Source organism: Phalacrocorax aristotelis, chromosome 9 (assembly GCF_949628215.1).
Source record: "Phalacrocorax aristotelis chromosome 9, bGulAri2.1, whole genome shotgun sequence".
Taxonomy (NCBI): domain Eukaryota; kingdom Metazoa; phylum Chordata; class Aves; order Suliformes; family Phalacrocoracidae; genus Phalacrocorax; species Phalacrocorax aristotelis.
In genome coordinates, this window is record NC_134284.1 from 227,934 (window position 1) to 251,151 (window position 23,218).

The 23,218-nt window shown below is 42.4% G+C and overlaps 1 protein-coding gene across 1 annotated transcript; it reads left to right on the forward strand.

Moving 5' to 3' along the window:
* On the forward strand, positions 1 to 8,075 carry ERH (ERH mRNA splicing and mitosis factor). The gene is made up of 5 exons (XM_075103101.1): positions 1 to 67; positions 991 to 1,049; positions 3,512 to 3,599; positions 4,760 to 4,880; positions 7,583 to 8,075. Exons 2-5 carry the CDS (start codon positions 1,035 to 1,037, stop codon positions 7,683 to 7,685), a joined length of 327 nt encoding a protein of 108 aa, XP_074959202.1. The 5' UTR covers positions 1 to 67; positions 991 to 1,034; the 3' UTR covers positions 7,686 to 8,075.
* Positions 8,076 to 23,218: the final 15,143 nt, after the last annotated feature.

The window sequence follows — 23,218 nt, forward strand, 5'->3', positions numbered from 1 at the left end:
GCGGGGTTGTGGGGGATCGTCGCGCGCCTCTTCTCCGCGGCGGTGCTGAGGAGTGGGAGCCCTGATGGTGAGCGGGCGGGCGGCGGAGGGGGCCGCCGCCTCCCAGGGGGCCGGGGAGAGCGCTCTGGGATGCCTTCTCTTCCCCCTAGGCTGGGGGGCGGCCGGCGGTAGCGCGGGCGGGAGGGAAGGAAGGAAGGAAGGAAGGCAGGCAGGCAGGCAGGCGCGGTGGGTGGCGGGGAAGGCCGCGGCGCGCTCCGGGCTCGGGCGGGCGGGCGGCAAAACGCCTTGGCGGCCCTTCCTCAGCGCCCGCGGATCCGTGAGGTGCGCCTGCCTCAAATGGCTGCTTGACGCTAATGGAAACTTATTCAGCCCATGCCGCTTCCCCTGCTCCTCCCCAGTGCTTGGGGGAGGGAGATACGGCGGCTTGCGCCGTGGGGCTGCTTGCATGGCACGCGGAGGCACAAAGCCCCACCAGTCGCTACAGTTTGTTGCATCCATCTAATAAAATTTGAACATGCTGAGGCAAGTTGCTGCCCTGCGGTGGAAGGAGAACTGCGTCTGGGTTTGCAGCAAAGTTCTGCATCTGTCTGGTGCTTGCTCGAAAGCAGTTAGCTTCTGCTAGGACGAGCAGCTACGAGCCCTGTCCTGTTGTCCAAAGCAAAAGAAGACACTTAAACCGCTTTTTTGCCTATCAGGAATAACTGAAAGGCATTTGGGTGTGTGGTATACTACCTCTATTCGCATCACTGCACATCTTATTACAATACTTCCTTTTCTTCCTTTTTAATTATTTCTTTTACTTTATTGTCGAATAGATCACGTTTGGTAGAAGCCTCTTCGGGCAGACACTGCCTCAGTCCTGCCGATTTAGCTGTCAGTACTGCCTTAACCATTTTTACAGAGTTGTGCCTTCAATAATTGGAGCACTTTCGATAGCATTCTCTAGAAATGCAAAATTGGTGCAGTATAACCACGTGGTATGTTTTTCAGTGTCCTGCTTAACAGCAGCCTGTACAACTGTGCTTTAAAAGAAAATGCAAGAAAACCCAGTGTGTGCGTGAGAATAATAAGAGTCCACATTTGGGCTTTTCCAGATAAGCTGGTCCTAATGCATGAAGGTTTATGGATCTTCTCTTGGTTTGGTTTTTCTTTTTCCTAACAATAAGATTTATACCTATAGGAAAACATCATAGTTATTAATCACACTGAGTTTTGCCCTGTCACCTAGGCACATATTCAATAGGGCAGGTTATAGTTTGAGGAAACTTCTCTCAGGCTCCTGAACTTGTCACTTTTTTACACTTCTGTGGTAGGAGAGGAGGAGCAATTTTATCAAATCAGGCAATTTTTTTCCCTTAAGGTAAAATAGTGGGAAGTTCCCATGGAAAAGTTTGAGATGTAATCCATTGGTTCTACAATACAGATGGTCCCAAGGGTATTAATTTAAAAACATTCCAGGCCAGGATTTGATATTGGTATTGTAAAGTGTCTGAAGTGATAAACAGTTTAAAGTCAGAAGCCCAAATAACATCTGCCTTAAAGTTCTAAAAGAACAGGCTTACATATCTGGCTCATGGATATTTTTTTCTGTAATCTGATTATTGGGGTAATTTCAGAATATATATGATTCCCCAGCAAGATTCTGAGAGACCAACTACAGAATTCACTCAATTAAGATACAGTTCTGTAGCTTCTGCTCAGTTCCATTTTATCTATGGTCTCTTAGGTTTTGTCAAAGAAACCCAACTTTTTTTACATACTGAGTTTAGCCTGGATGTAGTCAGACACTATAAACGGAGATTGCAAAGCACTCTGATGCTAAAATAACAAAGCTCTTTTTAGAACACACTGACTGAAGTGGCTGGTATACCTTGTCCATTGTTTATAAGGAATCCTTAGTCAAACGATCCCTGAAAATCAGAGTTGCAAGTCCTGGAACCAAGCCTTGTCATCAGTGAGCAGCAAGCATAAATGATAGTGCTGGAAAAGGTACTTTATTATAAAAGTTTGGCAGAATCTGTTTGGACTCCCTGGTAACACATGCCTGTTCAAGCGCAGTGCTCTCAGGAACAGCCAGATACCAGCCCCCCTTGGGGTATCCCTTTCAAATCTAGTACCCTCAGGCATACATGAAAGTGGATTTAAATGGCCTAGTCTCCTTCGTATGATTTTTGTTACAGTGTGTAGCTCTGAATGCCCTTCTTTTTCCATTTCTGGTTGGGAAAAGCCTTGCTGCTTCTGTTTCTCTATGTAACTTTTTTCCTGGGCTTCTCTGAATCTCCTTCTACCACATTATTTGAGACAGAATTTAAAGAACTGAAAACTCTATTCCAAGCATGGGAGTGCTATCAGTCATGGTATAAAAATTTGTACTCTTTTCTTACATGTTCCTTGTAAAGCCTAATATTTGTCATTTTTCTGAACACTGATACACTGAACTGGTATCTTCACTGATCTGTCCTAAGTGTGGGTCAGTATTTTTCTATAAGCAGCTGATTAATTTAAGCCCAGTAATATGCTTTGGCATCTGTTTCCAGTGTGCCTCACTCTGCTGTTGCCTCCATTAATATTATATGTTGTGTGCTCACCTTTATTTCCTTTTTTCATTACCTCACCTTTTTACATTAGCTTTGAAAATGTTGGATCAAATTAGCAGCGCTTGAAACAGTGTTTTGTAGTGTACTGTGCTTGCAAACTTTCTGCGCTCTGTAACCTGTTAATTAGATCACAGATTGTATACACTTCAAAAACCTTCCTTGTTGTTTGCTCAAATTACTTGCTTTAGCCAAGTGAAAAATATTACAGTAATAACGCAAGCCACAGGCTGTACAATCATCTAAATCTTTCCTGCAGAAGAACTAGCTTAGAGACTTTGACATTTGGAACAGTTGTCTGTGCCATAATTACTGGTTTGGTAGACTCACTGAAATATGAAAAATCAGTGCATCTATTTTGCAGGAAATAATTTTTAATACTAAGTTTGGATTTCTTATATAATTCGTGTTCCCTTGAAGTTGAATGAATAACTCAGAATAGCTATTTGTGTTAAAATCTTTAAGGTGAGACTGACAGTGAAGTTTAGACAGACTCCCTTCTTGCTCTTTAATTGGAGTGCTTAAAAATCACACTAACAGCTTGCATTTGGAATAAAATAAGTTAATGCACTAATGGTGTAGCTTTTGTACATTGACTTTATTGCTTTGCTTTTGCATTTAGATAGAAACTACTATTTCTGTGGTATTTTTTCAACACAATGGCTGCTTTGCTGGTGCTTTTTCACATTTTAAAGTTAAGCAAGGATTGATAGGACTGATTGGAAACAAAAATTATTAACACAGCTTCTATGAAACAGTAAATACTATTTGGAAAATGTCTCAGTTGATTGCTAGTTCAGTGGTTTACTGTTATGCTTTTTAGTGCTTCATTCAGATAAATAACAATTCAAACAACAAAAAAATCATTCAAATTTTGCAAGTATCCTGTTTTCTTGGTGTTTTGTATTGTTTTTCAGTCTCACACAATTCTACTTGTCCAGCCTACCAAGAGGCCAGAAGGCCGAACATATGCTGATTACGAGTCAGTGAATGAGTGCATGGAAGGTGGGTGCAGACACGGTAGTAAAAAACTGTTGTTAAAATCCCATTTTTGACATATTCCCAAACTTAGTAAGAAAATTAATTGCTGTTCATGTTTTCCCAAAATAATTCACAAAAAACTGCAAAACTCTCATACTCTTAGTTTAGTAATGTTTTAACAAACTAAAAAATAGTTATTCTTTGTTTCTAAAAAACTTCCTTTTTATATTTATTTTAATTTAACTAGATTGAACCACATTCAATTTGGGAGTGTAGTCAATATTCTTGGTGTGGCCATGTAGCAGACTTGCCTGAATGCATTTAATTTCAGGATCAGAGCCTAAATCACTAGTTTTTGTGCTAGCCATGCAAAGGAAAGATTGCTACTGAAAATAATACATAAAAGTATGTGTGCAGTTGATACATAATTTGCAGCCTTGTGGTGTGTGTACCAGAGAAAAATTCCTGCATGACTTTGAGGGACATATAGTGAGCTTGGAAAGAAGATTGAAATACTGTGGCTGTATGGTTTAAATGTGGAAGTTCACTTACATTAAAAAATTATAATTCCAGGAAGTTTTGTAAGGCAAACAAAAGCATAATGAAGACCTTGTAAAGCCTCTGTGTTCACGTTAATATTCTATTCTTCTCAACTGTATCTGAATTATTTATGTGCTAGCTTAAATAAAACTAATTTAAATTCATAATACAGGCTTGTGTTGTAACTCTTACCTCAGTAGCCCTGTTTAACTCTTTCATCAAGAGCGATCTCTCTTCTGAGATTCGAGTAGTTTTATTTGACATTAGTTCTTCTCTTTCTCAGGAACTCGTACCTCAGGAATATATGTTGCCATTGCTGTCTTAAAGTTATTAGAAGGAATTTCATGTTTCCATTGGAGCTTACTGCATGGAAAGTTCCATCTGTGACAGAACTGAAACTTTTTTGTCTAGATGCTTCTGTCTACACATTCTACCTGATTTTATAGTATTAGTCTTAAGTTTTGGTGCAAATAGGTGAACAAAAGCATTTCAACACAAAACCTGAGTAAGAAGTTTATGTCTCTGCTTTCATGGTAGTCATCTCTAAACTCTCCTGATATCTGTGGTTCAATAGCTAAAGAAGTTTCAGCAAATACAGTTTTTGGTTTTTTAATATTGCATTGTTAATCTTTTTTTCTCCGTAGGAGTCTGTAAAATGTATGAAGAGCACCTGAAGAGAATGAATCCCAACAGTCCATCCATTACATACGATATCAGCCAGTTGTTTGACTTCATTGATGACTTGGCAGACCTCAGCTGTCTTGTGTAAGTTCAGTCCATCCATTACATACGATATCAGCCAGTTGTTTGACTTCATTGATGACTTGGCAGACCTCAGCTGTCTTGTGTAAGTTCAGTTGTACAAGTCTGTTTCAGTGACTTAGAGAAGTCAGAAGTCTTCCATGTAAATTTTTACATGTTTCATGGTAAATCTGGCAAGATTCTGGGGCTTTTTGCAATAACTGTGTTAGTAGGGCAGCAGTGTGGCAGCTGGCAAACCATGTTGCCTAATCCAATTAACTGCATTGAAGAAAGCTTAGAAACTGACAGTTCCACTTGGATTTTAGTCACATGGAAGCACCCAGCATTTCAAATACTGAGGTCCAACAGTTTAATGTTACAGCTATGTACTTTATTAATGCTAGAATCTGTTTAAATTGGGGCTGTATCCATCTTGGTGCAGTTGGTCCGATTCTTAAGGAGGAATAATGATTACAGAATTTTATTCAGCTGAGGGCTTCACTAGTGGTATGGTAGAAGCATTTCGAAGCGTGTTGCAGCCAATTGTTTGTTTTGATCAAGGTACAACAAGATGGAATTTTCTGTAAATCCTAATGACATGATCAAGGAACAGATCAATCCTCCAGAGAGCCCTAGCCAATTGTTTGAGTGTTCTTGTGAATACATTATATGCAGTTCTCATCTGTGTGTTAAAGTTGTGGGCAGGCAAAGGTGGTCTTGTGTACTTTCTATTCTGACTGTACTGTGAAATCAAATGCTAAATGTCACTATTCAGAGCGCAACTTAACATTGTAACTAAATCACTTAGTCTAGATCTTGAGGACTTTCCATACCATAAATTTCAAGGTAGTGGTTTAATACGACAGTGGTATCAACTTTGCAGAAATTCTGTAGGACTAAGAATACAAATCTCATATTCAAATAACAAAAGACACAGTACTTGGCACAAAATTCCAGAAACTCTTTTTATGACGGTGAGTGTCTGGTGTGGGCATTCCTGCAGCTGCACTGCTCTGCCTGAAATCCCAGTGCAAGTAATTGTGCAGCTGCACAGTGAACAACCTTGCCAGTTAATTCCCATTTAAAATAAAAACCTGTTTTAAAAAACATCAGATTTCTTTCCTTTGCATTCTGATGTACATGCAGAATCTATGTTACTGGTAGTGATTTATCACAAATGCCATTTACCAAAGTTTTCAGCAGAATAAGTAAAACAGCATTACAGTTTCTGCAGAGTTACCTTGTTCCTAGACATTTTGCCACGTTTGGTCTTCAGGTGTTGTAGTGCTGGGCTGATGCAGTTTGAAAGACACACTTTTAGTTCATCTAACAGACTGAAACTCGCTCATTGCTTTAGGAATTAGCAACTGTTTTCTAGTACAGTCTTGTGCCTTTCTTAATTAGGCTTGTAAACTCAGCATCGTGCCAAATTCTACTTCAGCTTATAGTTTTCCACCAGATGGCACACATAGCATACCAGACACGTCTTGTGTTCATGGAGATTCCTAAAGTACTTGCTATCTGGTCTCACAGTGTAGCATTACGAATGGATTGGTGCTGGGGCAGAAATCGGTACCCTTTCCTGAAATGAACACTTCTTACGCTACACTGGAACTGCTACTGACTGCTACTATATCAGTATATACTGAAACTCTTTCCATGGCCTTGAACCAGTCATGCTGGGTTTTAAATAACAAGGCTTTCTTAGAAACAGTATGCTTAGGGTTTTTGCCTTAGATTAAGAACTGTAAATTATTCTGAATTGAGTTAATTTGGATTTTTACTTCGCTTCTTACCAGTGACCATCTCACCCTTCTTATCTGGTTAGAAATATGTGTGCTGAAATTTAAAGACCGACCAGGACTTCTGTAGTTCTTGAAGCATTCACTGAAAGTACCATCTTTATCAAAAACACATTCAACTTCAACAACTAAGGGGGAAAAGGAAGATGTGAATTTACACAGATAACTTCACACAGTTTGCTTTCATTTTCCAGTCTAATTCTGCTTCAATTCAACAGTGTCTTGAGTAACTGAGTTCTCTGGCCCTGGCAAGGTATCTCGCTAATGGATTACTTTTATCAACTATCTCTGAGTAGCAAAGAAAATGAGTCTGTGGGCTCTTGCTTTTAGTTTGCTTGTTATGAAGCATCCTCTTTTGGCATATGCCAACTTGCTGTCACTGCCAACTGGAAAGAATCCTTTGTCACCCATCTATGAGTCTACCTTTGCTCCTGGAAAACTGTGCTTTTATTCCTTTTCTAAAAATTCCAAACAGAAGTGGAACACTTGAAAACTCACATGAACGCTCACTTTAAGTAGTGTTGAAGAAGTTTTTGGCTCATCAAGACAAATTATATTGTTCCCTGCTGGAACTATTCTTCTTCATTCTGAGCTCCAGAATATTAAGGTGCTCCATTTGTTGTCTGCCATAAGTAATTATATTATGAATTAAAACATGAACACACTGTGATCCAGTCACTCAGCAGTCCTTGGAGCATCTGGTTTTATTTCAGGTTCTTCCTGATCTGCTGGGTAGTTGGTTTTTAGGGAACAGAATAAATCCCTGATAAGTGGCAATTCCGATCTACTTCTGATATTACTTGTGTTCTGTATGCAACTTTCTGCCTCATACACTTGAAGACGCTTAATTGTGTAGGCAGTTCTTCTAGTAGATGTACTACAGGACAAGACTGATGTGACATTAATTCCTTTTTTTCTCTCTAGTTACCGTGCTGATACTCAGACATACCAGCCGTACAATAAAGACTGGATAAAGGAGAAGATCTACGTCCTCCTCCGCAGGCAGGCCCAGCAAGCAAGCAAATAATGGGGGCACTATCATTACATGGGTTTGGGGGAGGGCTTGGACAACAGGTGTGTACAGAGTGTAGTAGTGAACGTTTTGTATTATAGTCATCCTGTTGCCATCTTGTTAAGCTCTTTAGCCAGGACTGAATGTATTGTTAGAGATGCAAGGATTTTGTTGGGTTTGACTTTTTTTCTGTGTAAATGGAGAAGAAAGTGCAACATATTCGGCAGTTTTAATTTGGTTTTACCTCTGATTAGCTAATGGCCCTACCTTGTTTGAACCCCTGGGGCTGTTCACATTGTACTTGACCACGTTCACTGTATGTGCCCTTCAGTGGCGTTTCCAACATTTAGTTATGTCCTTGAGACAGTCTTAATGCGGAATAAAAAAACCTACCCTTTAGTTAAACTTGAGTGCTGAATTTTGTATTTTCTGCCAAACAACAAATTAAATCTCTCTTGCCTGGTTGCCAAAGAGCAGGGCTCAAGAAGCTGAACCAACAGGTGTTTGCTGTATTGCAGAATGGCTCCAGTTCTGACCGGCCGAGTTTACTTCTCTGGCCTAGTCTTGACTACTGGCTTTCCTGGGGATCTTTGGGAAACACAGCAACCCTCTTGCACTCTAAACTTGATCTTTCTATAAGACATTTATATTCAGGTAAGTGTGTCTGCTCTGGCATAGGTGATGGGTGAGAGCAGGTTGAACATACCACATAACAGACCCCATGAATTAGTCTACTTCCAGCCTTCCCCTGGGCAAGGAATAGGCAAAGCAAATTGTTTTGATGGGAATCTGCCCCAAACAGCATTTTCTTTATACAAAGCATAAGGACTTAACTGCTTGCACACACTGTCAAATTATATTTGCCCTGGATATCTTGAACACTGATGTCTCTGTAATTTTGCTGTACTGAAAAAGTTGGGACTGGAAGACACATTAGACCAAAAAGTACAGCAGGTAGAAAAGCAAGGCTGGCATGGTACTTTGTGCCTTTGCGTTAGTCTAGAGTTTCTCTACTATAGGTACAGATTTGGGTCTTAGACTGTGGAGGTATACTGAACCAGGAGCAGTTCCAGGATTAACAGAGGAAGGTAGTTCTCTCCAGTGCACTTCACTTCCTGACACACACCAATAGTTTTTGATGGACCTCTCAGCAAATGGATTGGCTTGAAAGAATCTGAGGTCAATTTGGCTGTCTATAGTAAGGCTTTAATGAAAATGGCTTCACTAAGTGGTAAGTAATAGTTGCTGAAGACTTGGAATCAAATTACTGAAGAGACAGAAATTCTTAGAAAGATATCAGGAGGGTGTGTTAAACTTTTTTCCCTAACAGGAATACAAATTGGAGACTAGGTCTACTAGCTCTGCAGTTGTAGTGACCCAGAATCAATTCAATCTGCTAATGTAAAACCATGCTTCCTTTGTAATAAATAGTAATTTTCAAAACAGTAGGTCAGAAGTATATTAATCCACTTAAGGTTACTTAAATATGTATGGAAGTTTTATATTCAAATGCAGCTTGACACTAAGTAAAACCTACAAAATTCACTGTTGCCCCATATAGTAACATTCAGGTTTAATATAAGCAGTGTTAGTTAAACAGCTTGTATAGCTTCTCCTCCTGGATAGCAAGCAGTAAAATAACATGTTCTTTCCTGACACATTAGGTTTTACTTCTGATAAATATTTACAATTTTTTAAAAAAAATCTGTTATTCTCATGGATCATTCAAGGTGCTAAGTAGGATGTGATTTTTTTAGTCTTTAAGTGAAGCCAAATAAACATCCCTTCTCACTTCCTGTCACATTAAAATTAGTGATTTAATATTTTCCTCGTTCTGTGAGCTTGCTTTCAATTTAAAGAAAACCAGCAATGTGGGCTCTTTCCTTATTGTGAAAAGTGCAAGGAGCACGCTGAATCTGTAGTACTCCATAACTTGGAACACACCACAACTTTTCCTTCAAAGACAACCTAAAGTTCAGTCTGATTAAAAGAAGAAAAATATTCCTCTTTCTTGGTTTTGGCTCTAGTATAACATCTGTGCAAACTAAGGCCATGGAAGAAGTACAAAACGTGAATTTCTCATGTTAGAGCAGAAAATTGGAAGAAGGTGCTTTAAAGCAGGTGGTAATAAACTTTTCTCCTTTATGAAAGAGACTTTGTGAAGGTATGTTTTTTGGAAAGTAGAAGGTAAACAAGCTTTAACTTCAAGATTAATTCACAGGAATTTGTAAAAGAAAAACAAAAAAACCACAAACTTCTACAGTCATCTCAGTAATTGAAGTTTTCACAGAATTGGAAAATGCAAGTAAATGTTCCTTTTATACCTCTGGAGCCAGACTTGATTTTGCTGGTACAAAGGTATTGTCTATAGACCACTTTAAGAGAAGAGACTTGGGCATCATCGCTTTTCCCCCGTTGTCACCCAGCTACAAGTTGACACACCACACCCCACACCCCCCCCCCCCGAAATAAGCTACTAGTTAAAACTAGTGCATAGTTCTAGAGCTGCTGTTCTCCATATTCTTTTAGAGTTGCCTTTTACGTGATTTTCATGAAACAACAGATATGTTGCTGACCTGACTGAATACTCTGCAAGGAGAAAACATGCTGCAGCATCTACCTGATGTGCAACTGGTTAGAAAGAAGAATCTGGAAAGCTGTCTGCAATAATCACTGCCTTCAGAAATACAGTGAAGAGGGTTATGAGCATTTGGAAACATAAAATGTGGTAGTAGCCTGGCATTCTAGTAACGTGGTCTGGTCTAGTAGGCCAGGTGAAAAACTACTCTCAGTTTTCTTCTTGGCTCCTTTCCGGTAAAGGACAATAGCAGCGCATTTTGGACTTTGTCCAGTTGCAGCTGTCCTGGAGGCGTAGGACTGCACTTCTACTAAGATGTACCAAGCATTTGCCTGAGTTTGGCTACTTTAAAAGTGAGGTTTGTCAGCAGCATTTTGTAAGGAAAGCCATAAGTAAATTGCATGATTATAGAAAGTATATCAGAAAATAACCTGTCAGCCCATGCGCTCTTTCCCTGTGGGAGACTGGTGCTTCCTACATAAAGGATAGGTACGAGCAGCAGTGTTGGTCATACCTGCTACAGCGTGGGAGGAGATGATAAATTGTATCTGCTGTTCCTGCTTGAGGGTCGTACAGTATTGTAAAGCACGGCTAAAGAATAGAATCCAGAGACCCAGTATTTCCAAGGGTGGAAATACTTAATACATTTTCTTTTTTAAAAGCAAGTCATTTAAGCAAGCCTGGCCTGAGTTCAATGAGATGTATGAGACCTCATCCATCGCCTGCAGTACAGAGCAACTGAGATGCTTGCCTGGCTTCAGCATGGCTTGTGGAGCCGTGGAACATGCTGCATCTTTTCTAATCATGGAATAGGCAAGTCCTCATGCAGACGCTGGGCTGCCTACTACTGATTTCAGGTGGAGGCATGACCAGAATGGTACAACTCATTTCTTGGCCTGGCTAGTTACTCAGTAAGTGGTAACACAAAGTTCAGTGAGGTGACTGAGCTGGTCACTGCTGTTGAGAAGCATAATGCTGCTCCACACTACATACAAAAGAGACATTGGGTGTTGTGGGGAAGAGGATGGCAGCCAATAGACACCAACAAGCAGAGTAGCCTGTCACTTAAAAAAAAGAAAACCAAAGTCTCATCTGAGGCTTTGAGAACCAGGTCAAGCATGGTAGATGCTGTTGCAGAAAACAGTAGATGAATTGTCATCTATATGTTTTTTATATATATACACACAAAGGACCATTTTACCTCCCATTGCATGCTCAGTAATGCACTGGGGCAGGATGCCTGACACTATTCTGTTGCTTACTTTAATTATTCCTTTGGTACAGGCCTAAATCTTGCAGCCAGTTCAAGGACCTTGGTCTAATGTAACCCCCTAGGATTAGAATTTCAGTTGTATTTGACACCACAATAACAACAGGACCATTCTCACAGGAATCTCACTCTGCAGCCTCCTTCAGCAAGCAAGAAGGTAAAAAGCAAAATTGAGTTTGTATTCCTGCTTGGAGGGTGAAATAAACTAGGTAGTTAAAATACTTGTCTACAGTTTCTACCATCATCATGTTCTTTTAAAATAGTCTGAAATCATGACATCCATCACAACATATCATAAGCACAGCAGGAAAGGAGCATCCCCATCATTACATGAGTCTGTTCTCGTGTTTAATGCCACTGTCATGTACAGTGGGGAAAAGGTAAGTAGGAGCCAAGATCACCTTGTTATCTTTGTCAGTAACTAATATACGTGCTTCAGAAAAAACCTGTTTACAGCAAGAGGAGACTTTACCACACGCAGTATTTTTTAGGTTGGAAGAACCACCAGATTTTTCACTTGCATTAGAAAGAAGTCAGTTCCTCATTGTGATCTCATTACCATGTGCCAAGCAATGAGCTACTTCATGATGCACTGAAAGTACGGATGCTCCCTAAGATGACTTTCAAGAGGCAGAAGGTGAATGCTCCAGCTGCTTTGCTTTAGAGTACGTAAATAGTTACGTACATTTGCAATTCCCACTGAGTAACAGCCTGACTGCAGTGGGACTCAGCTATGTTGGAAATCCAAATAATCCATCAAGAAAGCTAATAAACAGTGAAAAATCAAAGGTACCTGATACTGATACTGCTAGACCTTGGAGAGCATTAAACCAATTATAAATTCTGTCTTACTATTATCATAGGCTGGGGTGGGGGAAGTATCTCCAGGGCCAGGGAGCATAATTTAGCAATTCTCCAGCAGGAGATGGTATATGGCTGAGGGTAGCGACTGAGTCCTTGATTCTCAGCCTCACTGAGCATCAGCACTGCTTGCCTTAGGTACCCAGTGTCCCTTGAAGTCTGGGGTGCTGACTTCATTATTTATCTTAAAGAGAGAAATAACTTGTACTCTTGCAGTTTATGTATAGCTAGTACACCTGTTGAAATAGAACGTTATTTTAAAGCTCTGCCACATTAGTCAGTTCTCTTAGATTTTCTACACTGTGTCTTGTCTGCTATGATGTTACTTGGTGTTGGCTGAATATAATGCACCATTCACCGAAATAGCAGGGAAATGAATCTGCCACCAAATTGAGATGTTTGCCTGTGTGTAGTACAAGGCAGCTTTCTCTTCTGACCCATTAATAAATGCTTCATATTCACTATGTCTGAAAAGGATTGAAGTTAAAGCAAGCCCCATCTGGATTTGTTACAGGAAAGCATCATATTCCAGCAATTAGTTTTCTCGTTACTGTAGCCTGAACTATGCCTGTATGAACAGTTTCTCTGGATGAGGTTTGGGCACAGCTCCAGTTTATAGGTTTTATTCCTACTATTTGTGCTGAGTTTGCATATGACACATAAGTAAAACTTGCATGCTGCATATCCCAGCTGAGTGCCATCCCTGGTAGAGCATTAGCAAGGAGTTTATTACCAATTTTGTACATGCCCTAGTTGATCTGCTGCTGCAATCTCCACAGTGTCTCCATAGTCCTTCCAACTAAGGTTATTACTGTGTTCTGTCACCTCAGCAAACATCAGTGACATAAGCACAGCTTCTGGAACGCTGTGTAGCAGCTGCCTGCCTTGTGTTTGTGCCATCTAAGTCAACACAACCTGGAAAAGAGTAAAAACTGGGCTATGTACTGGGAAGCTGTGTTTCTGGACTCTACCACTGGCTGAATATGACACTTGTATGGCCTAGATCTCTAATGTACCAGTGCTTCTATCTAGTGTATTTGATTCCTGTTCAGACAGCTTCTGCATCACTCCATTGACTGTGCAGGAAATGGGCTCCTAAGTTTGAACTATTACCTTCTTAATTACCTAGGGGATTGGGTTTCACACACTCCCAAAACAAAGATGTTGCCCTGAGAGGTTGGGGAATATCCATCCTCAGAGACGTTCAGGGCCTGACTGGACACAGCACTGAGGAACCTGATCTGAGCAGGATTTGACTAGATGACTTCTGGAGCTTTCTTCCAAACTAATTTATCCATCATTCTATTGGACTCACTACCAGAACATCCCATGTCCTGAAAAATGGAAAACCTCAGCTTTGAATCCCTACTCTGACAAATTTCATGTGGACAGAGTCCCCCAGGCCACCTAGGACAACGCTGCAAATGGCAGGCTGTCACGTACTCATGAGTAAGGTTTGCATGACACAATAGTAGGATTCACTAGACTACAGAAAGTGCAACTAATCCCCAGTGACAAAGGTAGGGTGCAGAACAGTTAGATTTGATCTTGTTCTGATATTCTCTTTGAATGAATGAAGGTTCACATGGGATACTGAGAATATTGCCTTGTGTGGTGGGCTGACCCTGGCCAGGTGCCTACCAAAGCTGCTCTATCACTCCTCAACTGGGGAGGGGAGAGAAAATGTAACAAAAAGCTTGCAGGTCAAGATAAGAAGAGGGGAGAGATCACTCAGCAATTACTGCCACAGGCAAACCAGAGTTGACTTGGGGAAATTAGCTTAATTTATTAACAATCAAATCAGAGTAGGGTAATGAGAAATAAACCGAAGTCTTAAAACCTCTTCCTCCCACCCCTCCCTTCTTCCCAGACTCAACTTTACTCCCCAATTCTCTACCTCTTTCCCACCAGCAGTGCAGGGGGGGATAGCGAATGGGGGTTGGGGTCAGTTCATCACACAATGTCTCTGCTGCTCCTTCCTCCTCAGGAGGAAGACTCCTCATGTAACCAGGGTGATGAAGTTAACCAACCATGGCTGTGGCTATACTATCCAACTGAACATTAAAGAATACACTGATTGTCCCCAGGCTTAATCTGTATTTTAGTCATTAGTTAATCATTAATGCGAATGAAACAATAGATAATATGTTTCTGTCACAGCCCCTCTTTTAAGGCTCAAAGCCTAACTTTTAGATCCCAAACCATCACTTTCAGGGTCCAAACCTCTGTTTTAAGGATTAAAGCCTCATTTTTTAGGTAGCAGTGATTCAGGGAATAAATGGTTGGGTGTTACTAATGCAATCTAGTGTAGCTCAACAAACGCTGGGGCCCGGAGCCAAAACTTAACCAGGATAATGAAGTAACCTTAACAGGAACAGCCTGCACGATGACTAAAACTTGTTGCTTTGGGGGACTCAGAAAGGCCTCAAGATAAGAAGCGCCTAAACAAAGTTACAATGACATTTGACCTTAAGGAAAGCAGATGTACAGAACCATAGAGATAAGGAACTGCAGAGCAAACACTGAAACAGAACAGACCATCCCTCAAGGATAGTACATACTTAATCTCAGAACTGAGTTTGCTCAAAAGCAAAGGTTAACTAGCAGACACAGTGATGAAGAGTATATCCTTCATCCAGAGACCCCTGACAACCACCCGGAGACACCAACAGGCATAGACAAATGATATCTGCATAGGATGATTATGTATATCTTTTATGGGAAAACTAATTAATATGTATATGGAGAATGTACTTAACTGGCACAATGAGATCTGATGGTATGCAGGTTAGGAGGAGCAATCCCCTGTGCATCCTGCTCCATAAATAAAGAATGCCTGCCTTTTAACACTACATTGGCATTACGAGGTTTATTCCTGATTTCAGTGACACACTCTTCCCCTGCTCCAGCACAGGTCCCCTGCAGGGTCACAAAGCCTGCCAGCAAACCTGCTCCAGCACGGCCTTCTCTCTCCACAGGTCCTGCCAGGAGCCTGCTCCAGTGCGGGCTTCCCATGGGGTCACAGCCTCCTTCAGGCATCCACCTGCTCTGGGGTGGGGTCCTCCATGGGCTGCAGGGGGATATCTGCTCCACCACAGACAGTCATGGGCTGCAGGGGAATCTCTGCTCTGGCACCCAGAGCACCTCCTCCCCTCCTTCACTGACCTCGGTGTCTGCAGGGCTGTTTCTCTCACATGTTCTCACTCCTCTCTCTGGCTGCACTTACACAGGGATTTCCCCCCCCCCCCCTTCTTAAATCTGTTATCCCAGACACGGTACCACCATCACTGATGGGCTCAGTCTTGGCCAGCAGCAGGTCCGTGTTGGAGCCAGTTGTCATTGGCTCTATCAGACATACGGGAAGCTTCCAGCAGCTTCTCACAGACGCCACGTCTGCAGCCCCAGCTACCAAAACCTTGCCGCACAAATACAATACGCCTTGTCATAGAGGTTTAGTTTTAAGGTAATCAGACCTGACACCCAGATGCAGTACCCCAACCCCCATACGCTCACACACCCCACAAGCCTTTCCAGCCCTCAACAAATTAAAAAAAAAATCTGTATGAGAGAGAAAAGACCTCAGAAATCTGTGATGTTCTGATAGGGAAAGCTCAAGGACATTGCAAAATACCAGGGGAAGATAAGAAACAGGCCATGTGTGACAATGGAGAGAAAAGCAATCACACCTGTGCCCCAGCCCCCAACCTAACACCCCCACTAATGTCACTGGGAGGCAAAGGCATCCTAATGCAGTATCCAGTATTGTACTTGCAGGGGGAAGAGGAAAGTCAACACTAATAGAACCAGAAATAAACCTTGTTCCACATTTCATTTTTAGCTACGCCTACTCTCAGGTTCTGAGCAGGAAGGGAAGGGGGGAGGGAAGAAACCTTTCCTCTCTCAGTACATGAACTTGATATCTGAGGGAATTCTTAGCTTGTACATCTATTCCACTGTAACACTAGAACATAGCAGAAGCACCAAGACGTAACCAGAGTGTAACAAGCAGAGTCAGTATTCAAGTCTTCTCTTTGAATGAGTGCTTTTCTCAAATCCAGAATTGTTTCTTCTGTAACCCCATCATCTCCAGAAGTTTAGCCAGCACCAAACCAATGCAGCTTTCCTTGCCTGGCTTGTAATGCTGCTCCAGAACACAGTTCATTAGTATCCTTCTAGATTCTGAGCCAAGTGAATTTAATTTGAATTTCTATCCCCTTTGTACTAGTAGCATCTTTTTATCTTCTTTCTCCAAGTACCTGTCCCCTCATCTTCCAGGAAAACCAGTTACTCCCTATCACAAATTTGCTAAATTAATTATTTGTGATTGGTTATTTCTTCTCATACAAGAAATTGCTTTGTCTCTTCCTCATGCTAGCAATTTTCTGCATGTTTTCCTGTCCAGGTTAGTCTTTGATCAAACATAGTTATCATTCTGGACACCTGCAACTCTAAATGAAGTTTACCAATCTTTCGTACTGTGGTAATGATATATCCTTACTCTTAACCAAGAATGAATCATTTAATGCCTCTAAAATTGCATGTGTTATTTATGTGTTTACAACACAGTTGTTCAGTAATCACTCAGCGCACCCTCTATCATCTCCAACTAAAAGCATTCATTATTCATACAAAATGAAACAACTTCACCTAGAAAGCTTAAGGGAGAGACATACCAACAAAGCAGTTGCTCTTAATGAGGACACTCACCTGGGATATTGCAGAGGACTCAAAGTCTGTCTGAAATAAGCAAAGCAGGAGCTATATTAACCATGAACCTGTGTTGCTCCTTTTCTTGGCAGACAAGCACCCAAATGAAGTCAACCATAGCTCCAGGAAATACTTCCCTTCTGAAAATCCCAAGGAAAAATAGATGCCTCCATCCATCTTATAATTAATGGCCTTATCATCTTGTTAGCATATTGCATAACCTAAGCAGCTGTCTTCTGTCTGTCTCGCTCCTCAGTCCCAATCCTCCCAAACTATGGGAAGTGTATCCATGTCATTTGGAAATCCAGATTCCTCCTGTGGGGGAACAGTAGCCAGCAGAGTTTTTATCAACAACCCACTGCCCTGCAAGACACCTCAAATAAAACTTTTTAAGCTCCATAAACCTGCGTTCTCAGTTTAACCTGTTTCTGTAGAAAATTTGTTACTACCTCCAGGCATGCTGTCATTAAAAGTTAGATGCTACTTAAATATAGTTGCAGGGAGAATGGAGGTTCAGCCTCAAAAGTGTTTGACATGTAATTCAGATTGAAAAAAACTACCTGTGTGGCTTACCCAGGCTCCCTTCTAGCTCCTGGCATAATATAACAGTAAAATGCAGGTCCCAGCCCAATACCAGCTGAGCTAGCTTCACGCTCAGCACCTCAGACCAATTCCCCCTTTCCCTCCCTCACACATGCATTGACCTAACTGATATCTTTTGCCCTACTTGCCATCAAATGCTGACACCCACCCTAACAAGAGCAATAAGTGGTGCTAACTAGTTAATGCAGAAGATTTTCTAAGAATTGAAACACACACCTCTTCCTACTTACTTAAACAAGCCCCATAAAGAGAAATCTGTCAATGGTTGTTAAATGCAAGGATGTGAGCCCTGGCTCAGGATGCTAATCCATTTTGGGAGAGTAGCACCATGTAATTGCCCTGTTCTTATGGGTTTTTTTTCCTACAGAAAAAAAGAGCTACAGAATAAAAATGCACAGTAACTCGTGGAGCAATCTCAGGCTCCAGGCCTTGCTCCAGAGACGGAAATCTCCTAAACCACTGGGCTAGCATCATACATCCTTTGTCCAAATTAAGCTTTATTATAGAATCATAAAATCATAGAATCATTAAGATTGGAAAAGCCCTCTAAGATCATCAAGTCCCACCATCACCACAACACCACCATGCCTCCTAAACCATGTCCCGAAGTGCTACGTCTACAAGTTTTTTTGAACACCTCCAGGGATGGTGACTCCACCACCTCCCTGGGCAGCCTGTGCCAGGGCCTGACTACTCTTTCGGTAAAGAAATTTTTCCTAATAGCCAATCTAAATCTCCCCTGACGCAGCTTGAGGCCATTTCCTCTCATTCTTATCATGCAAGGAATAAAGTAGAGCACCTTCAGCAGGCAGAGCTAAGAACGGCTCCACCTTGGGCAACTCCAATTTCCCAGAGGGTCTGTTCATTAATATATTGCATTGGTAAAAGGGTGGCAGTCATTCCTGATAGCCATATGAGGTGCAGCAAGCAGACCCCTTCAATGGGTTTCCCTTAGCAGGAGGCTCCTCTTGCTGACAGAAAGCCTCTGTAACAGCCCTGTGGCAGCCCTGTGGGATTCATAGTTCAGTTTGTCCTAAAGATTTTCCTGGGCAAAGGGGCTACTACGTCTGTGGTGGCAGCTGCTGGTCCTGACAAGGGCTCTTGGATGTTGCAAGCAGCCACCAATGACCCAGCTGTGTCGTCTTCTGACCTGGGAAAGAAAAGCTGCAAAGACAGGTCAAAGCCAACTTTTCTACCCTGCCCCTCACAAACTCAGTGCTAAACTCACGTCCAATTTGGGGACCCTGCTTAGGCTGGTGCAAGGTTGGTGTAATTCACTAACATTATTTATTTTTCGTAAGATCAAAATGAAGCTGGGAGGGGTGGAAAAGGGAAGAGTTGCACAGAAATCCAGACCCCTTCTCTCTCAGGGCAAAGGATTTGTGCTCAAGAGGCTTCCCCGAGCTCTTCAGCATAGGCTCACCACTTGCAAACACCGGACAAACTCCTGCCAAAAAAGTTTAAACAGAGGTGACGTGTGACACATTAAATATTGTTAATGAGCATCAGGTGTTTGCAAGGGAAAATAGCTTCTCATCTTAGATATGGTAATCATTTTAAAGATCTGTTTAGCATTTAGATTGCTTAGAGAGAACCACAGAATCCCAGGTTGGAAAGGACCTCAGGGATCATCTAGTCCAACCTTACTAGGAACAGCACAGTCTAGACAAGATGGCCCAGCACCCTGTCCAGACAGCTCTTGAAGGTGTCCAACGTAGCCGAGTCAACCACTTCCCTGGGGAGATTATTCCAGTGGTGACTGTCCTCACTGTGAAAAATTACCCTCTCGTGTCCAATCAGCTTGGAGCAGCTGGTTGCCTTGAAAAATGCTCCAGTATTGACTGGGTCTTTCTGAACATTGCTTTCATCTGCTCAGACAGAAAGCAGAGGTGACACTTCAGCTTGGGATGATTAGGACTTTGACATTATTTGGTTGTCCTTGTCAACAGCATCATAATGCATAGCAGCTAGTTAAAAAAAAACAACAAAACACACAACAAATCTCACACTATAGCATTTAGGAGAGTTAAAAATACAAAAGATTAAACGTGCAGCACTGAAGCCTTGAGAGGAGCCATGAAAGAACCAGCCTGAATATTCGCAGTCCATAATTTAACCCCAGGCATAAGACCCTTTGGTATGATTTTAGCCTTAGCTACATCTGACACATTTTTAATGCTTATTTTAATCAACAGATATTTACAGCTGCAGCATCATCAGCTCTCATAGGCTGAGTGATTTAGACTAAACAAAACTCTTGGAGGTGACGGCTTCCATTAAAATCATAGATATGGCAGGAGGTAAGAGCAATTAATTGAGCGAGGGACCGATCTCTCCTGGGGCAGCTGAGTATCTCAGCCCACAGTCAGGCTGCACTGTGCTAGCCTGTGACAGTAAGCCTGGTCTAGGGAATGGTTTAAAACTATTCAGGGCTGATCAAAAGGGACAAAGCACTCTGCAAGCCTAACACATCAGACTGAGCCAATCCAGCAATTTGGAATCAAGTCACTGCTACAATTTGCTACTTTTCCTCAAAAAATCTGAGAAATTACCTAGAAAACAATGACTTCTTCCTCAGAGAGGTCCCTCCATGCCCAAGTTGCTGAAACACCATTTACGTGCTTCCTGTCCTGCAGTGTGTTTAGCAGCAGAAGCAGTCCAGATATTATAAAGCCCACATAGTCAAGCCTTCATCTACATAGCAGCTGTCATTAAGCTGATTTTAATGGGGAGAAATATCAGTGTATTCAGCAGTAATGCAGCTGAACAACCTGAGGAAGGTAGGGTGTTTCAAAGGGGAAGAGAGGTGATGCTGGCCACCAAGGGAGGAACGGTACAGAGGGTTTCCTGAGCAGTGCCAGTACAGAAGGCAGACCCACTACAAGCATTACCTCTATTTCTCTCCTTCCTTGCAGTCATTTCAAGATTTAAATATTACATTACTGGTTTGCCTGCATTTGTTGGTGAAGACAAACCCAGCAGGATAACCACTGAGCTCCCTCTTAGCCCTCAGTCTCACCTGTCTTGGGCCAGCTCTCTACTGCTGCTTCTGCCACGAAGCCAGTGGCTGCTGACTAAGCCATACTCTCACAACAGCTGGGGCATTTCTTAAAGCCAACAGTATTAAAATGCACAATCAGAAATTTAATCCAAGTGGGAACAATGATTTAGACTGAGTCTGTTTCCCAAATCCAACAAGCCTTTCTCTTTCCCAAATCTGACTCTAATTAATAACAGCACACAAAACCCTGCAAAAAGAGGAGGAAAACTGGAGCAGTGAGGAGAAAGCCCACCATCAATTTCTGCTTAAAAAAAAAAAACAAAGCTTCTCTGTTCCAACTCCTCACCCATAAAATCTGTTTTAAGACCAGAAAGGTCTTAAACCATCAGATGCAAGTGAAGATGATGGCAAAACACACAGAGACTAAATAAAGCAAGAATTCCACCCTTGTTTTCCTGCCTGGCTGGGAAGGCAAGGTAGGACGTGTAGGTGCTCCCACCAGCTGCAGGGTCATCACTGCTATAGTCAGCAGAGCAAGGGGATCAGCACAGGGAAACTGCCCCAGCATGGTGGCTCAGGCAGCTTTGCAGCCCACCCCGAGCTCCAGCAGCACTGGCTGCTCTGTGGCTACCCACAGAGCCTGGTGCCTCAGGGCTTGCTTTTCTTACACTGCACTGCAAACGCAGCAGGCTCAGAGACTGACTGAGCAAAGAAAAAACTCAACAAAGAATTAAACAACTTGCAGGAGAAGATAATTAGGAAACACCACCAACAAAAATGGTTCCTCTTTGCCATTGAGAAAGTGCTTTTCTAAGGTGGCTGAAGTGGATCTCACTTGATGTGACACACAGATGGGACCATTCCCAGTTCGGAGAAGGGAACGAAGTACTGGGAGGTGATGTGACTGGTTTGCAGTCACTGATGATCACAGCTGACAGAAGAACACATCCTTTTTGCTCTGTCCCTTGGTAAGATGAGGAAAACTGCAGAATTAACTGTCCCCATTATGTGTTCTCAACTGAATTTCCAGCTGTAGCACTGGTGGCTCTTGTGTTTATTTTAAAAGGGAAGGAATCACTGGGATAAGGGAAGGAAAAGATCTTCTAGTTCAGGCCTAGCCTTGGACTGTCTGATCCTCACTGAGCTCCTGAGAAACAAGACTCAGGAGATATGATTCAAAAAGACTCAAGGAGAGAAGCAAGTGGGGGTGCAACTGGATCCAACAGCTGGGCTGGGACATCAGCCTCAGCTCACCCTGGCGTCCCACTCATGCCAGTGCAGCCCTACTGCTGGCTGTGTAATGTCCCTCTGGTGGGAGCCAGGCATGAAAGTCACAGCCTGAGCATTGTTCTTCCAAGTCCCGCCAGCTACCTGGCACAAACCAAGCTGTCCCCTGAAACATAAGGGGGACAGCTTGCAGAAGAGCTGCAAGCAGCAAGGATTAGAAACAAGCAACAGGTCCTCATTGTCCTCAGAGCCTGACCCACGGTCTTCTTGTCCTAGAAACACCCCAAGCCATCACAGGAAGACTCCTACTCCTTTCACACCCCTTTCTTCTTTACGCTGTTGCTCTGCTGCTGATCGGGCTCAAAGGCGCTCATCAGCCATCTTCCAAATTTTTTTACTCTGGAAACCATGACCACATTTGAATGCCTTCATACCTATTTCAGCACTTCCCCTTCCACTGCTTTTCTGCTTGCCAGAGCACTGGTAACAACACTGCTTTTTTTTAGCAAGGGCAAAATTGAACCATTGCCTTCAAAATATACCAGCATTAACAAGATTTCTGGTTTGCCCTGATTGTATGTTGGGAGGACTGGGGAACAAGGTGTTCTGGTGGGTAAAGAAATTCACAGAAACTGGTAAAATACAAAAATATGTCACCTCTTCAAATTAGCTGTCTTCTTTACTTTGTATGTAGCTTCCCCACATCTTTGAAACCCTTGTGGTCACTTCCAAAATACAGCTATACTGCAGGGGCAGTTCTGATCACCCAGATGCTGAAGGGAAGCCAACAGCAGACAGCAGCATATCCACAGGTTAAAACTAAATAACAACCAGGAGACCCCATGGCAACCCCACAGGGCAGTGACATGACATGCCAGGGTGTGAGGTGAAGAGGGATCTCGAGAGCTGGTGTAAAGCCTGTGAGAGCTCACAACCACCCCAGGAGTCAGCAGTCACCACGCTTACAGGGAGCTCAGGCTGCTGCAGAGGAAGCGATACCGAGATCCACGTATCAGTTGAGACTGAGACGGGAAGAAGGCAAAGCAGGCCTGGGTTCTGACCACAAAATTCAGGGAGAAGAGCTCTTGGGAAAAGGAAGTTGAGACAGATCAGGAGGTGCAGAGGGACCCATGGGTGGCTTTTTGGGTCAGTGACTGCATTTTGTTCAGTCCATGTTCATTAATTTGAGCATTCCCCGAGGCACTGGCCGGCTCATCACCCAGGCACCGCTACCGTTGCTACTGCCAAGCTCAGCTCCACTGCAGGCAGTGGTAAGCAGTGTCGCTGTACTAGTTTCCATG

Excerpts from the sequence above, each read along its gene's own strand:
- ERH (XM_075103101.1), top strand. Across the intron at positions 3,600-4,759 it reads AGTGAATGAGTGCATGGAAG|GAGTCTGTAAAATGTATGAA; the intron begins GTGGGTGCAGAC and ends TTTTCTCCGTAG. Across the intron at positions 4,881-7,582 it reads GCAGACCTCAGCTGTCTTGT|TTACCGTGCTGATACTCAGA; the intron begins GTAAGTTCAGTC and ends TTTTCTCTCTAG.